Source organism: Tursiops truncatus, chromosome 9, assembly GCF_011762595.2.
Source record: "Tursiops truncatus isolate mTurTru1 chromosome 9, mTurTru1.mat.Y, whole genome shotgun sequence".
In the NCBI taxonomy this organism is placed as follows: Eukaryota; Metazoa; Chordata; class Mammalia; order Artiodactyla; family Delphinidae; genus Tursiops; species Tursiops truncatus.
The window spans coordinates 17,775,710-17,793,236 of NC_047042.1; the positions used below are offsets into that span (position 1 = coordinate 17,775,710).

The 17,527-nt window shown below is 37.6% G+C and overlaps 1 protein-coding gene across 14 annotated transcripts in view; it reads left to right on the forward strand.

Moving 5' to 3' along the window:
* ATXN7L1 (ataxin 7 like 1) overlaps window positions 1-17,527 on the forward strand; it is a 360,884-nt gene that overhangs the window by 256,459 nt on the left and 86,898 nt on the right. For 6 of the 14 annotated variants that reach the window (XM_073810162.1, XM_073810168.1, XM_073810170.1 and 3 more), the window contains 3 exons: window positions 14,172-14,223; window positions 14,332-14,419; window positions 17,015-17,092. The exons of 2 other annotated variants lie outside the window; for them this stretch is intronic. In XM_073810162.1, the coding sequence (XP_073666263.1) occupies window positions 14,172-14,223; window positions 14,332-14,419; window positions 17,015-17,051 (177 nt within the window). In that variant the 3' untranslated portion in view covers window positions 17,052-17,092. Of the gene's footprint in view, window positions 1-14,058; window positions 14,224-14,331; window positions 14,420-17,014; window positions 17,093-17,527 lie in introns of those variants that run through there. 6 more of the 14 variants (XM_073810164.1, XM_073810163.1, XM_033862913.2 and 3 more) reach the window with 5 other exon arrangements.

A 17,527-nucleotide genomic window follows, 5' to 3' on the forward strand; every position in this document is an offset into this window, starting at 1 on the left:
CTGATTCCCTTACAAAGTTTGGATCATTTCATAATTTTTGTGTGGTCTGTAAATGTAAAAGTTATGTTAAGGTGAAAGTGACTCGATGTGCTTCTCCCCAGGGTGCAGAATTGTAATTTACTAGTCTCATATGGAGTGTCCAAAATGCCCAAATTGTCCATTTGCCTCTAGGTAAGGAAATATAAAAACCAAATATTCCAATTTTGCCAAAAGCCACCCAACTAATATGATCCTATATAAGGCGATCAGGTTCTCTCTAGTTGTTTTAAAATGATAAACCAGCAAAAACTCTGCAACAATTAAAAATAAATAGAAAATCAAAAAAAACAGTACAAAGGAGTGCACTTTTTTAATGCACTGGGAAAAAGTTGCTATCAAACTAATTTTTAAAAACCTACTTTTTGAAAAAGTGACTAATTACCATCTGTTGCTGGTCTCTGGTACTGTGGTGGTGAAAATAGTCTTTTGCTGTTAGATGCAGACATATATGTAAATGTGTGTGTGTCAAAACTTCAGAAATAGCAGAAGTAAAGCCAATGAATCACCAAAGTAGTAATCAGTAAAGTTTATTTTGCACACACCAAAAAGATAGTTTGAAAGCCAGGAGCACTCAAACCAAAACAAGGAATGAGGCTCAGCGGTATATTGTTAAAAAGCAGCTTATATGGTGAGAAGATAGTGACTGTTTATTCTTCACAGTAATTGGTTATATTATCATCATCTTAAATGATAGGGAATTGGTTACTTCATATCAACCTTGGGAAACAGTTTAAATTTTGCTTATTTACAGAGGCAGAAGCAAGAAATGACCCAGGTCAAGTTAGTCTTGCAAAATAAGCTAAATTAAGCTTTGCTTGTGTAACTTAACTGGTTTTGTCTGCCCAGGGAATTTTTCAAGGCTGGTTTCCATTTGGTCTTGATTTTAACAATACCCCCCTGCCCCCTCCTGCTTTTGGTCATTCTCTCCGTGGGCGGAGAGTATGAGCAACCAGCATAGCATTATTCCTGGTTACCACTGTTGATGTAGTCAGGCTGAAGAATCGCATATACACTGTTTGCATTAGTTGAGTCCTTAGGCAGGAGAGCCGTGTGGTCACTATCTTAATTCTTTATATGGTTATTGTTGATTTTGTCCAGTTGTGTGATTCTGATGAATGCCATTTGGCATGCGAGTGGCTGGAGACAGGCATTTAAAACCCTCGAGAGTGTACAACACATTAGAAAGGTTAATATGATAACTATAAGGAAAATAATAACCAAGGATTGAAAAATGGTCCAGAGCAGAGATTCCCAGGACCCAAGATTTAACCAGTTAAATAACTCAAATGGGTTATAACCAGCAGTTTTTAAGTTTTACCTTTCTAAGTGAACCGACAATTTTTTTGGATTAATGTGCCATTAGGTTTCAGTTTTTAAAGGTTATTTACATAGGCACAACCTGGTGTGTTAGCAATCACGTATCCTCATGATTCCTCAAGACAGAATGAAGGGAGGATGTTGTATTTTAGGAGACCGCGCTGCAGGTGAGCTTCCAACTAAATGAGGTGTCTGTGTGCTGTGAGCAATCAGGTAATTTAACAAGAGGCATTTCTAGGGAAACAAAAGAAAAACAAAGGCTAATAGTTTGAGCAAATTATAAATTCAGTTTCTGAGTTCGGAGAGCAGCCATTTGAGAAAATGTGTAGATTTGAGTTTGAAGCATCTCCAGATGGTGGAATGAGGATGGCAGTGACAGTCTAATGGATTTTCCTGGCTTGCAGTTTGAATGTGTCTGGCGAGCTTCTGAGTGGCCATGTAAAAACAAGCATGCAGATTGCCCGCTCGTGAGCTGTTGTGATTTCTCTGAGGTTTATGTCAAGTTGTCCAGCTTTAACTTGTATGGCTTTGGGAAAAGGGCAGTTGAGTTTCATAGTGATTTGGAGTCAAAAGAGTGGGAGAAAATTGGAAATATTAGTTTGGAGAGTTCTAGTCAAATACTGGAAGAAACTAGAAGAATTCAGGATCCAGTCCAGTTTACACGTAGAAAACAAAACCTCAAAGAGGGTTAACAGTACTAAAATCTGATATCTACAAACCTGTATTACTAAAACATAATGTTTCTTTCTATAATCATCCCAACTGTTATAAAGGATAACCAGTAAGAGAAATTTGTTTGCAAATTAAGTCTAGTTTCAATAAACTTGATCTGATTATTTGCATAAGTGCATTAAGAACAGTGATTGTATCGACTGCTTTTTTTTCTATTTCAAATGCTTGAACCACACATTTTTATTTCAGATTGAACCAGGAAATACATGACTTTAGTTTTATTTTTTGAATTTTATTTTTTTATACAGCAGGTTATTAGTCATCAATTTTATACACATCAGTGTATACATGTCAATCCCAATCGCCCAATTCATCACACCACCACCACCACCACCCCGCCGCTTTCCCCCCTTGGTGTCCATACGTTTGTTCTCTACCTCTGTGTCTCAATTCCTGCCCTGCAAACTGGTTCATCTGTACCATTTTTCTAGGTTCCACATATATGCGTTAATATACGATATTTGTTTTTCTCTTTCTGACTTACTTCACTCTGTATGACAGACTCTAGGTCCATCCACGTCTCAACAAATGACCCAATTTCGTTCCTTTTTATGGCTGAGGAATATTCCATTGTATATATGTACCACATCTTCTTTATCCATTCGTCTGTGTCAGTGGGCATTTAGGTTGCTTCCATGACCTAGCTATTGTAAATAGTGCTGCAATGGACACTGGGGTGCATGTGTCTTTCTGAATTATGGTTTTCTCTGGGTATATGCCCAGTAGTGGGATTGCTGGATCATATGGTAATTCTATTTTTATTTTTTTAAGGAACCTCCATACTGTTCTACATAGTGGCTGTATCAATTTACATTCCCACCAACAGTGCAAGAGGGTTCCCTTTTCTCCACACTCTCTCCAGCATTTGTTGCTTGTAGATTTTCTGATGATGCCCATTTTAATTGGTGTGAGGTGATACCTCCTTGTACTTTTGATTTACATTTCTCTAATAATTAGTGATGTTGAGCAGCTTTTCATGTGCTTCTTGGCCATTTGTATGTCTTCTTTGGAGAAATCTCTATTTAGGTCTTCTGCCCATTTTTGGATTGGGTTGTTTGTTTTTCTAATATTGAGCTGCATGAGCTGTTTATATATTTTGGAGATTAATCCTTTGTCCATTGATTTGTTTGCAAATATTTTCTCCCATTCTGAGGGTTGTCTTTTCGTCTTGTTTATAGTTTCCTTTGCTGTGCAAAAGCTTTTACGTTTCATTAGGTCCCATTTGTTTATTTTTGTTTTTATTTCCATTACTCTAGGAGGTGGGTCATGCAGGCTTCCCTGGTGGCACAGTGGTTGAGAGTCCGCCTGCTGATGCAGGGGACACGGGTTTGTGCCCCGGTCCGGGAAGATCCCACATGCCGCGGAGCGGCTGGGCCCGTGAGCCATGGCCGCTGAGCCTGCGCGTCCGGAGCCTGTGCTCCGCAACGGGAGAGGCCACAACAGTGAGAGGCCCGCGTACCACCAAAAAATTTAAAAAAAGATTTTGCTGTGGTTTATGTCAAAGGGTGTTCTTCCTATGTTTTCCTCTAAGAGTTTAATGGTGTCTGGCCTTACATTTAGGTCTTTAATCCATTTTGAGTTTATTTTTGTGTATGGTGTTAGGGAGTGTTCTAATTTCATTCTTTTACATGTAGCTGTTCAGTTTTCCCAGCACCACTTATTGAAGAGACTGTCGTTTCTCCATTGTATATCCTTGCTTCCTTTGTCATAGGTTAGTTGACCATAGGTGCATGGGTTTATCTCTGGACTTTCTATCTTGTTCCACTGATCTATGTTTCTGTTTTTGTGCCAGTACCATATTGTCTTGATTACTGTAGCTTTGTAGTATAGTCTGAAGTCAGGGAGTCTGATTCCTCCAGCTGCATTGTTTTCCCTCAAGACTGCTTTGGCTATTCGGGGTCTTTTGTGTCTCCATACAAATTTTAAGATTTTTTTGCTCTAGTTCCGTAAAAAAATGCCATTGGTAACTTGATAGGGATTGCATTGAATCTGTAGATTGCTTTGGGTAGTAGAATCATTTTCACAATATTGATTCTTCCAATCCAAGAACATGGTATGATCTTTAATTTCTTTCATCAGTGTCTTATAATTTTCTGCATACAGGTCTTTTGTCTCCCTAGGTAGGTTTATTCCTAGGTATTTTATTCTTTTTGTTGCAGTGGTAAATGGGAGTGTTTCCTTAGTTTCTCTTTCAGATTTTTCATCATTAGTGTATAGGAATGCAAGAGAATTCTGTGCATTAATTTTGTATCCTGCAACTTTACCAAATTCATTGATTAGTTCTAGTAGTTTCCTGGTGGCATCTTTACGATTCTCTATGTATAGTATCATGTCATCTGCAAACAGTGACAGTTTTACTTCTTCTTTTCCAATTTGTATTCCTTTTCTTTCTTTTTCTTCTCTGATTGCCGTGGCTAGGACTTCCAAAACTATGTTGAATAATAGTGGCGAGAGTGGACATTCTTGTCTTGTTCCTGATCTTGGAGGAGATGCTTTCAGGTTTTCACCATTGAGAATGATGTTTGCTGTGGGTTTGTCATATATGGCCTTTATTATGTTGAGGTAGATTCCCTCTGTGCCCACTTTCTGGAGAGTTTTTATCATAAATAGGTGTTGAATTTTGTCAGAAGCTTTTTCTGCATCTATTGAGATGATCATATGGTTTTTATTCTTCAGTTTGTTAATATGGTGTAGCACATTGATTGATTTGCGTATATTGAAGAATCCTTGCATCCCTGGGATAAATTCCACTTGACTATGGTGTATGATCTTTTTAATGTGTTGTTGGATTCTGTTTGCTAGTATTTTGTTGAGGATTTTTGCATCTATATTCATCAGTGATATTCGTCTGTAATTTTCTTTTTTTGTAGTATCTTTGTCTGGTTTTGGTATCAGGGTGATGATGGCCTCATAGAATGAGTTTGGGAGTGTTCCCTCCTCCGCAATTTTTTGGAAGATTTTGAGAAGGGTGGGTGTTAGCTCTTCTCTAAATGTTTGATAGAATTCACCTGTGAAGCCATCTGGTCCTGGGATTTTGTTTGTTGGAAGATTTTTAATCACAGTTTCAATTTCATTACTTGTGATTGGTCTGTTCATATTTTCTATTTCTTCCTGCTTCAGTCTTGGAAGGTTATACCTTTCTAAGAATTTGTCCATTTCTTCCAGGTTGTCCATTTTATTGGCATAGAGTTGCTTGTAGTAGTCTCTTAGGATGCTTTGTATCTCTGCAGTGTCTGTTGTAACTTCTCCTTTTTCATTTCTAATTTTATTGATTTGAGTCCTCTCCCTGTTTTTCTTGATGAGTCTGGCTAACGGTTTATAAATTTTGTTTATCTTCTCAAAGGACCAGCTTTTAGTTTTATTGATCTTTGCTATTGTTTTCTTTGTTTCTATTTCATTTATTTCTGCTCTGATCTTTATGATTTCTTTCTTTCTGCTAACTTTGGGTTTTGTTTGTTCTTCTTTTTCTAGTTCCTTTAGCTGTAAGGTTAGATTGTTTATTTGAGATTTTTCTTGTTTCTTCAGGTGGTAGGCTTCTATAACTATAAACTTCTCTCTTAGAACTGCTTTTGTTGCATCCCATACGTTTTGGATCGTCGTGTTTTCATTGTCATTTGTGTCTAGGTATTTTTTGATTTCCTCTTTGATTTCTTCAGTGGTCTCTTGGTTATTTAGTAACATATTGTTTAGCCTCCATGTGTTTGTGTTTTTTACGTTTTTTTCCCTGTAATTCATTTCTAATCTCATAGCGTTGTGGTCAGAAGAGATACTTGATATGATTTCAGTTTTCTTAAATTTACTGAGGCTTGATTTGTGACCCATGATGTGATCTATCCTGGAGAACGTTCCATGCGCACTTGAGAAGAAAATGTAATCTGCTGTTTTGGGATGGAATGTCCTATAAATATCAATTAAATCTATCTGGTCTACTGTGTCATTTAAAGCTTCTGTTTCCTTATTTATGTTCAGTTTGGATGATCTGTCCATTGGTGTAAGTGAGGTGTTAAAGTCCCCCACTATTACGGTGTTACTGTCGATTTCCTCTTTTAGAGCTGTTAGCAGTTGCCTTATGTATTGAGGTGCTCCTATGTTGGGTGCATATATATTTATAATTGTTATCTCTTCTTCTTGGACTGATCCCTTGACCATTATGTAGCGTCCTTCCTTATCTCTTGTAACATTCTTTATTTTAAAGTCTATTTAATCTGATATGAGTATTGCTACTCCAGCTTTCTTTTGATTTCCATTTGCACGGAATATCATTTTCCATCCCCTCACTTTCAGTCTGTATGTGTCCCTAGGTCTGAAGTGAATCTCTTGTAGACAGCATATATATGGGTCTTGTTTTTGTATCCATTCAGCGAGCCTGTGTCTTTTGGTTGGAGCATTTAATCCATTCATGTTTAAGGTAATTATTGATATGTATGTTGCTATGGCCATTTTCTTAATTGTTTTGGGTTTGTTTTTGTAGGTCCTTTTCTTCTCTTGTGTTTCCCACTTAGAGAAATTCCTTTAGCATTTGTTGTAGAGATGGTTTTGGTTTGGTGGTGGTGAATTCTCTTAGCTTTTGCTTGTCTGTAAAGCTTTTGACTTCTCCATCGAATCTGAATGAGATCCTTGCCGGTAGAGTAATCTTGGTTGTAGGTTCTTCCCTTTCATCACTGTAAGTATATCATGCCACTCCCTTATGGCTTGTAGAGTTTCTGCTGAGAAATCAGCTGTTAACCTTATGGGAGTTCCCTTGTATGTTATTTGTCGTTTTTCCCTTGCTGCTTTCAATAATTTTTCTGTGTCTTTAATTTTTGCCAATTTGATTACTATGTGTCTTGGTGTGTTTCTGCTGGGTTTATCCTGTATGCAACTCTCTGTGCTTCCTGGACTTGGGTGATTATTTCCTTTCCCATATTATATTGTTTATTTGAGATTTTTCTTGTTTCTTGAGGTAGGCTTGTATAGCTATAAACTTCCCTCTTAGAACTGCTTTTGCTGCATCCCATACATTTTGGATCATCGTGTTTTCATTGTCATTTGTCTTAGGTATTTTTTGATTTCCTCAAAAAATACCTTCCCATGTTAGGGAAGTTTTCGACTCTAATCTCTTCAAGTATTTTCTCAGGTCCTTTCTCTCTCTCTTCTCCTTCTGGGACCCGTATAATGCAAATGTTGTTGTGTTTAATGTTGTCTCAGAGGTCTCTTAGGCTGTCTTCATGTCTTTTCATTCTTTTCTCTTTTTTCTGTTCCACAGCAGTGAATTCCACCATTCTGTCTTCCAGGTCACTTATCTGTTCTTCTGCCTCAGTTATTCTGCTGTTGATTCCTTGTAGTGTAGTTTTCATTTCAGTTATTGTATTGTTCATCTCTGTTTGTTTGTTTTTTAATTCTTCTAGGTCTTTGTTAAACATTTCTGCGTCTTCTTGATCTTTGCCTCCATTCTTTTTCCGAAGTCCTGGATCATCTTCACTATCATTAATCTGAATTCTTTTCCTGGAAAGTTGCCTATCTCCACTTCATTTAGTTGTTTTTCTGGGGTTTTATCTTGTTCCTTCATCTGGTACATAGCCCTCTGCCTTTTCGTCTTGTCTGTCTTTCTGTGAATGTGGTTTTTGTTTCACAGGCTGCAGGATTGTCATTCTTCTTACTTCTGCTGTCTGCCCTCTGGTAGATGAGGTTATCTAAGAGGCTTGTATGGACTCTTTTAAATCTGCTTTGCTGGCGCTTTTCATAAGGAATCTCAGATTAGACTTTTAAAGTCTCTTTAGGCTAAGAAGCCAAACCAAGAACTTGTCCATTGTTTCCATTGTGCAAATATATATATTGTCATGAAAAGTAAGAATATTTAGTAAGAGTTTCAAAATTCTGGAGGAATCAGGTAGGGAGAAAAAGATAAAATGTTTCAACCTTTGTTGCAAATATATACTTCACCAAATTGCAATAAGTTATAGATAGCTTAAAAGAGAGGAGAAAAGAGGCCTCTTTAAATCTGGAAAACAAAACATTAAAGAACCAGCAATGTTTTAAATTAAACCATAAAAATTAAAATCATCATCAGTTCATTCAGTCTTACATAATTAATTCTTATTTTGGTTGATCTTGGTAGGCAGCATTTTTTTTTTTTTTTTTGCGGTACACGGGCCTCTCACCGCTATGGCCTCTCCCATTGCGGAGCAGGCATAGCCGCGCCACGGCACGTGGGATCCTCCCAGACCAGGGCACAAACCCGTGTCCACTGCATCGGCAGGCGGACTCTAAACCACTGCGCCACCAGGGAAGCCTGGTAGGCAGCTTTATGAATCAGTTTTCCACTAGAGTTCTAGAAATTCTTACCCAGTTCAATAATATCATTTTATAATTATCAGAAACCTTTACTTTTCAGAGTCTTTTCCATGAATCTTCTTGAAGATGAAGCACTTTTTAGGAACGTTTTTGCGAAAGCATAACAGTAAAACAATAACTGTCTGTGAGTGGCAAAGGACCTAAAAATAGTCATGGTTAAAGATCTGGTAAGGGCTTCCCTGGTGGCACAGTGGTTGAGAGTCCGCCTGCCGATGCAGGGGACACGGGTTCGTGCCCCAGTCCGGGAAGATCCCACATGCCGCAGAGTGGCTGGGCCCGTGAGCCATGGCCGCTGAGCCTGCGCATCCGGAGTCTGTGCTCCGCAATGGGAGAGGCCACAACAGTGAGAGGCCCGCATATCGCAAAAAAAAAAAAAAAAAAAGATCTGGTAAGTGTTCACATACACACACCAAAAATGATGCAATTGACAAGGAAATTTGGTTACTTTTATGATATATAATGTTTTAAGATAATAGCTGGAATTATGACTGATAATGTTATGCCAGGATATAGATTTTTAAGAATTTCATATAATTTCTGAATTACTTATTTTAATGATATATATCCCTTATAAATATCACCTAAGAAGGTTAAATATTGCTTTTTATTTGATAGTGTTTCCCATGCAGTCTAATATATCAAATAAGCCTAAGCAAATTAATATTTCTCTTTTAGCTTCATTCAGAATTTGATTTGGGAAGTTTGTTTAAAATGTCAAAACACTGAAAATATGTGATCAAACAGAATCACAGGTCACTGTGAAACAGTACTCAGTTATCCATTCAACCAAAGTGACAAAAGATTTCAAAGGCAAATACAGAAAGTTTTATAGTTGTAAAAAACCAAACAAACAAAAATTAGGTCTTTTAATTCGATGAGTCAGGTTTTTTTTCCTACATAGTCAAAGACCTGATAATGACAACGTGAAGCACAGTAAATTATTTTCATAAGACGTACATTTTTTTTAATTTTTGGCTGCATTGGGTCTTCATTGCTGCTTACAGGCTTTCTCTAGTTGCGGCGAGCGGGGGCTACTCTTCATTGTGGCGCATGGGCTTCTCATCGCAGTGGCTTCTCTTGTTGCGGAGCACAGGCTCTAGGCCTGCGGGCTTCAGTAGTTGCGGCATACGGGCTCAGTAGTTGTGGCTCGCGGGCTCTAGAGCACAGGCTCAGTAGTTGTGGTGCACGGGCTTAGTTGCTCCGCCGCACGTGGTATCTTCCCAGACCAGGGCTCAAACCCATGTCCCCTGCATTGGCAGGCGGATTCTTAACAACTGCGCCACCAGGAAAGCCCAGGACGTACATTTTTGTTTCCTAGGCAGCTTACATTAAAGGTAAAGAAAAACCTTTGTTCACCATTTCTTTTTTTTAAAGATTTTATTATTTATTTTTGTCTGCGACGGGTCTTTGTTGTGGCACGTGGGATCTTCATTGTGGCACGTGGGCTTCTCTCTAGTAGTGGCACGTGGGTTTTTTCTCTCTAGTTGTGGCACGCAGGCTCCAGAGCCTGTGAAATTGTGAAATTGTGAAGAAGGAAAAGAAATTCATTTGAGTTTTGCTGATGTGGTTCAGACTGCAAATGTTACAGCCACAGTGCATAAGTGCTTAGTTAAGATGGAAAAGGCATTAAATTTGTACAGTAAGGTATTTTGAGACCACATTCATATAACTTTTATTATGGTAAATCATTATAATTGATTTTATTATTAGTTGTTAATTTCTTACTATGCCTAATTTATAAATTAAACTTTATCATGTGGTTTCAGGCATTACAGAGGGTATTGGAATGTATTCTCCATGGATAAGGGGGAGCTACTGTATATCCATTTCTTTTTTTTTTTTAAGTAGCTTTTCTTTTATTTACTTATTTTTTAAAAGGTTTTTTGTTTGTTTGTTTTTGTTTGGCTGTGTTGGGTCTTTGTTGCAGCACGCTGGCTTTCTCTAGTTGTGGTGAACAGGGGCTACTGTTGGCTGCGGTGCACGGGCTTCTCATTGCGGTGGCTTCTCTTGTTGCAGAGCACAGGCTCTAGGCATGCGGGCTTCAGTAGCTGTGGCACGCGGGCTCGGTAGTTGTGGCTCATGGGCTCTATAGCATGGGCTCTAGAGCGCAGGCTCAGTAGCTGTGGCTTACGGGCTTAGTTGCTCATGGCATGTGGGATCTTCCTGGACCAGGGCTCGAACCCATGTCCCCTACATTGGCAGGCAGATTCTTAACCACTGCACCACCAGGGAAGTCCCTGTATATCCATTTCTAATATGTTCCATATTACTCACTATTGTATGATTGATGCTCAGGAAGAAACAGTATCTTTATCTTGGGTCTTTGCAAAGCTTCTGGCATTATGATATGTATCTTAGTTTGAAAACCTTGGAATTGTAAGGGAGTTATGGAAAATAAGACTACACAGCGTGGTTGGGCTATTACTGTTGTGAGAAAACGTCCACAATCCCACATCCTTGATCCCTAAATTCTAGAAGCTCTGAAACCCAACAGATTTTCATAACTCATTTAACAGCCAAATTTGACATAATCTGAAGTCATTTGGTAGGAAAATCTGGCCTTTTCTAGGGTATATTGGGAAATATAGCCCCTGGCTGGGCAGCCCTTCCCAGTGGTAATTCTATGCTGTGGAAGGAGGGAGTATTTATTTTTAGGGGATGACTTTAAAGAAATCAGAAGTTTTTTTAAGGAGGCAGTTGTAGTCACCCAGGTGAGAACTGCTGCTGTGGCAGTGGTGGGGATCAGATGACTTTGAGAGCTACTGAGGAGAAAGACTCTGGAGAGATTGTCATGACTGACTAGGTTTGGGTGTCGCAGGTGCTTCCCATGTTTGAGTTAGTTGAGTGTGGTAGAATCTTGGAGCTGTGGAAGCACACTGACTGGATTCATACTGGCTGTGTGGCCTTGAGCAAGTGACTGTTGTGAGGAGAAAATCAAGTAAGCCAAAGAAAATGTTTATCATAGTACGAGGCACATAGTAAGGGCTCAATAAATACTAGCTAGTAGTATTACAACTTAGAACTTGAAGTTTGTCTGCCTTGAAGAACTGATGGTCATTATCAGCTGACATTTATGTAACTTCAGTGGTTAGTGCCATTTGGCTCTTCCCTTCATGTTTAAAAAAATTTATATCTTTATATACTTACGTTGTAAGCATTTTCAAAACATTTTTAGAAGCAGGTGGAGTATAAATTATAGATTCCAAATATAGACATAGCACCTCATGTAGTCTGAAGGATATACAGCAATAAATCTTCATCAAAGTAACATACCAAGTTCCATTAGCATTATTTACATATTCTAGCCTTAAAAAGAAATGTAGTGAGTTGAAATCAAACTTGGACATTTTTCTCCTTCTAATTTTGTTATACAGTTCAGAAAGAAATGACAGAAGACTACATACATGATGTGATTGCCTTAGTAACCTATTTGCTGCTATAATGTATTAAAAGTTGCACAAAAAGGCACTGTATTAGATTAAAAGTCTGCCTACTTCTAGTTTCAACACATAAATTCCAAGGAGTGAAATACACGGAGGAGAAACCTATATGACTAAGAGAGACTTAAAAACATAACCTATCACAATGTGTGGACTCTGTTTGATTACTGATTTTTAAAGAGTGTTTACAATTTATGACATTTGTGAGACAACTGGAAATTTGAATAATACCTGGCTATTTGAGAATACTAAGAATTTTGTTAGATGTGTAAATTGTATCATGATAACAGTATTGGAAGACTGAATAACCACATGCAGAAAAAGAAAACTGGACCCCTGTCTAACACCATTCACAAAAATTAACTCGAAATGGATTAAAGACTTAAACATAAGACCTGCTACTGTGAAATTCCTAGAAGAAAACACAGGGAAGAAGCTCCTTGACATTGGTCTTGTCAGTGATTTTTGGATATGACCCCAAAAGCACCAACAACAAAAGCAAATATCAACAAGTGAGACTAAATTAAACTTAAAAACTTCTGCACAGCAAAAGAAACAATCAGCAAAATGAAAAGGCAGTCTATGGAATGGTAAAGAAATATTTGCAAATCATATATATGATAAAGGGCTAATATCCAAAATAAATGAAGAACCCATATAACTCAATGACAAAAAACCAATTTGATTAAAAATGGGCAGAGGAACTAAATAGATATTTTTCCTAAGAAGACATCCAAATGGCAACACGTACATGAAACGATGCTCTATATCACAAATCATCAGGGGAATGAAAATTAAAACCACAATGGGATATCAAGTTACACCTGTTAGAACAGCTGTCATGGGTGGACCTTGAGGACATTGTGATAAGTGAAATAAGTCAAAGAGAGAAAGACAAATACTGTGTGATATCACTTACATGTGGAATCTAAAAAAGCCAAACTCCTAAAAACAGAGTAGAATGGTGGTTACCAGAGGCTGGGGGATGCGGGATAGGAGAGATGTTGTTTAAGGGTACAAACTTGCAACTAAGTCCTGGAGATCTAATGCACAGCATAGTGATTACAGAGAACAATGCTGTATTGTAAACACCAAACTTGCTAAGAGACTAGATCTTAATTATTCCCACTGCAAAAAAGCCATGATCATTATGTGATGTGATGGAACTATTAGCTAGCACTGCAGTGGCAATCATACTGCAGTATAAAGGTACCAAACCAACACATTGCACACCTTAAACTTACACAATTTTATGTCAGTTATAGCTCAACAAAAAAGAGAAAAGGTGGTCCTTATCTTTTAGAGATGCACACTGAAACATTCAGTAATGAAATGTGATTGCTGTGATTTACTTCAGAATAATACAGGAAGAGGGGACCTAGGTGGGATCATGGTGAAATAAGACCAGCCACAAAACTGAACAGTTGAAGTTGGTGATGAGTTCATTATACTTTTCTGTCTACTTTTATTATATGTATGGAATTCTCAGTGACAGTTTTTAAAAGCTTTTAAAATACACAGACACACACACACACACACACACACACACAAACACACACACACACACACACACACACACACACACACACAATCCTACTAAATCCTAGGATTGAAGTACAGTGATGGAGCAGTGGAACATTCATCATCTAAGCCATACCATTTTTACTTCTTTTGGCTTCTTTTATTACCATAACTAACCTGTATTATTTCTGAAAAGTGGATTGATCTTGATTTTTCATTTTTCACATTGTTTAGATGAAAGCCTGTTTATCCAAAATACTGCCCTTATGTTAGGAATGAACATTTATGCTTCCTAATTGGAGGACTATATTAATCTAAATGGTTGTTTTTTAAAATCTATTTTTTCCTTCTTTTAGCTGGCCTTTTCTCCTGCATCATGTTTTCCATTTTGAGGGTTTTCAGCTTTGTCCATAAATTAAGAGTCACCTGAGGAGCTTTTTTGAAAAATGCGTAGATCCAATCTCTGGACATTTTTATTCAGTCATCCAGAGTAGAGCACTTTTGTATATAATTATTTAATTGTTTATTGTCTTGCCTTTCCTGTAAGCAAGGCCTATATTCCCAGTGCCTTGTACAGTACTTCAAATATAGGTATTTAATAATTGTTACATGACTGTTTCCATTTGTGACATATTTTAATTTCATATCAGAAAGAATTGGAACTATTCTTTTACAGAAAAACCAAGAGAGTATTTAATATCTATATTGGAACAGCTGAGAACTGCCAAAGTATCAGGCATGGCTTTCCCTTTCTTTATGGATAACTCTAACATTACAGCCATGTTTCAGATGCTGGACTCCTCGAATAAAGGATCCATATCATTTATACAATATAAAGAAGGTCAGTATCTTCTACAAATTGAGGTAATAATTTGTGGTCATTCCGTAAATTTCCCTAGCTGAAACTAATTCTCACTTTTTAAATTTTCCTTTCTTCTTATCCTCATAGCCCTAAAAACCCTGGGTCTGTGTACTGCAGATGAAGTTTTAAAAGATGATGGACATGGAATAACTTGTGAAAAATTCATGCTTGAAGTGTGAGTTTATTTTTAAGTGACTAATATTTAAATAACGTGGCATGATTTTGAAGTACAATTAATACATTTTAAAACAAAGGTTCCTACCTTCTGATAGAAACATTTCATTCCCCTGAAACTTTCAGCTGACTAAAAAGTGAGGACAGGCAGGGCTGACAGTACTCTCTAAGCCTGGGGGGAGGGGAGGGAGAGGATGCTGGGGTTAGGAGGATCCAGAGGCAGCTTCCTTCTTTTCTCAATGGGAAACCCCAGCAATTCTCAAAGAATGAGGTAGAGAAGCGCCGATCTGCTAGAAAAACTAACAGAAAAGCTTTAAGCTCAATATACTAGTTGGAAAATCTCTGTATATAGAGTAATAAAATTTCTCTCAAAATACTTCCTAAAAATGATTTCGTAAATGTTTATCAATAGTATAGGCTGCATGCCAGCCTGACAATTTTGGGTTTGAGGTATTACAGCATGAAAAGTACTAACTAAATGCTAAGTCAGAAAAGAAAAAAAACAGCGGAGGGAATAAAACTTGATAGTTCTGGAAGCCTCTAGCTAATCTAGTTCAGTTTGTTTAAAAGTTTTATTTAACATAATCCAAGGCCAAGGAGAAGTTAGAAGAAAAAAGTTTAAGATTCTCATCTCATCATTAGTTACATAAATATTCAACAAAAAATGTTTAATTATATTACCTACCCCAGAGAATGATGGTAGCACAGTGCTGTAGCTGAAATGTTTCATCCACAAAGCAAAGGTTGCCCACTGTCACATGGAATGGAACTAGGAAGTATTCTGAATGGAAAGACATTTGTAGAAAATGAGAGCAATTCTATTTCAGTCACTATCTCATAATATGTTTTCTTACGGGAAATATAGTGAATTTCCAAAATAGATACAGGAACTTCAATTATAAACATTTTATTTTATTTTTTAACATCTTTACTGGAGTATAATTGGTTTACAATGGTGTGTTAGTTTCTGCTGTATAACAAAGTGAATCAGCTATACATATACATATATCCCCATATCTCCTCCCTCTTGCATCTCCCTCCCACCCCTCTAGGTGGTCACAAAGCACCAAGCTGATCTCCCTGTGCTATGCAGCTGCTTCCTACTAGCTATCTATTTTACATTTGGTCGTGTATATATGTCCATGCCACTCTCTCACTTTGTCCCAGTTTACCCTTCCCCCTCCCTGTGTCCTCAAGTCCAATCTCTACGTCTGAGTCTTTATTTCTGTCCTGTCCCTAGGTTCTTCAGAACCTTTTTTTTTTTTTCTTTAGATTCCAGATATGTGTGTTAGCATACGGTATTTGTTTTTCTCTTTCTGACTTACTTCACTGTGTGACAGACGCTAGGTCCGTCCACCTGACTACAAATAATTCAATTTCGTTTCTTTTTATGGCTGAGTAATATTCCATTGTGTATATGTGCCACATCTTCTTTATCCATTCATCTATCGATGGACACTTAGATTGCTTCCATGTCCTGGCTATTGTAAATAGAGCTGCAATGAACATTGTGGTACATTACTCTTTTTGAATTATGGTTTTCTCAGGGTATATGCCCAGTAGTGGGATTGCTGGGTCATACGGTAGTTCTATTTTTGGTTTTTTAAGGAACCTCCATACTGTTCTTCATAGTGGCTGTATCAATTTACCTTCCCACCAACAGCGCAAGAGGGTTCCCTTTTCGTCACACCCTCTCCAGCATTTATTGTTTGTAGATTTTTTGATGATGGCCATTCTGACCAGTGTGAGGTGATACCTCATTGTAGTTTTTTTTTTTTTTTTTTTTTTTTTTTTTTTTTTTTTTTTGTGGTATGCGGGCCTCTCACTGTTGTGGGCTCTCCCGTTGCGGAGCACAGGCTCCAGACGCACAGGCTCAGCGGCCATGGCTAACGGACCCAGCCACTCCATGGCATGTGGGATCTTCCCGGACTGGGGCATGAACCTGTGTCCCCTGCGTCGGCAGGTGGACTCTCAACCACTGCGCCACCAGGGAAGCCCCTCATTGTAGTTTTGATTTGCATTTCTCTAATGATTAGTGATGCTGAGCATCCTTTCATGTGTTTGTTGCCAATCTGTATGTCTTCTTTGGAGAAATGTCTATTTAGGTCTTCTGCCCATTTTTGGATTGGGTTGTTTGCTTTTTTTGATATTGAGCTGCATGAGCTGCTTGTATACTTTGAAGATTAATCCTTTGTCAGTTGCTTCGTTTGCAAATATTTTCTCCCATTCTGAGGGTTGTCTTTTTGCCTTGTTTATGGTTTCCTTTGCTGTGTAAAAGCTTTTAAGTTTCATTAGGTCCCATTTGTTTATTTTTGTTTTTATTTCCCTTTCTCTAGGAGGTGGGTCAAAAAGGATCTTGCTGTGATTTATGTCATAGAGTTAAACATACATTTTAAAGTGATTTTTAAAAGTTTATTTGTTATGTTAGATCATCTACAACAGTCTTCCTGAATTGGCAAAGAAAATTAAAAGTTGATTATAATTTATTATCTCTGCTCTTGTATTTTATTCAACAGACATATTCATCATTTATATTTGTAAATGGAGTTACTCTGAGTTTTCATGGCTTCTGAGCTTTTTGTTTTTGTTTTCTTAGGAACAAGAAGACTCAGGAAATATGGTCAGCATTTTAATAACACTGTGAGTCCAAGATAATAAATGATTCTACATAGTTTTTAGTTGTTCGGTTTCATTAATTCAGAACTTCATCATATAACTTGAAATCCAACTGGCTCTGGCTTTTTCTTTATTTAAAAAAAACAAAAAACCCCAAAAGGAAAAAAGACACTTTATTTTCCAGTGTTAGGCCAGTTTGTCCTCAAATTAAGTAGAATCTCAACATCTTGTTGAGCCAGTTTATAAATTCCGACTTCATTTAATGCCGCTGTGGCAGGAGGTTGCCCTGAAGTTGACTGCAGGACATCTCTCAGAAGTAGGGCACAACCAGTGTTCAAATTCAAAACAATACAGGCTTCTTTTACACTGTTTAAAAAAAAAAAAAAAAAAGCTGCAGGTAAATGAGATCTCCATTATCTATATCATCCCATATTACCCTGTAACAATTTCATTTTGAAAAACTAAACAACTACCCTGCACTGCTAGATCATAT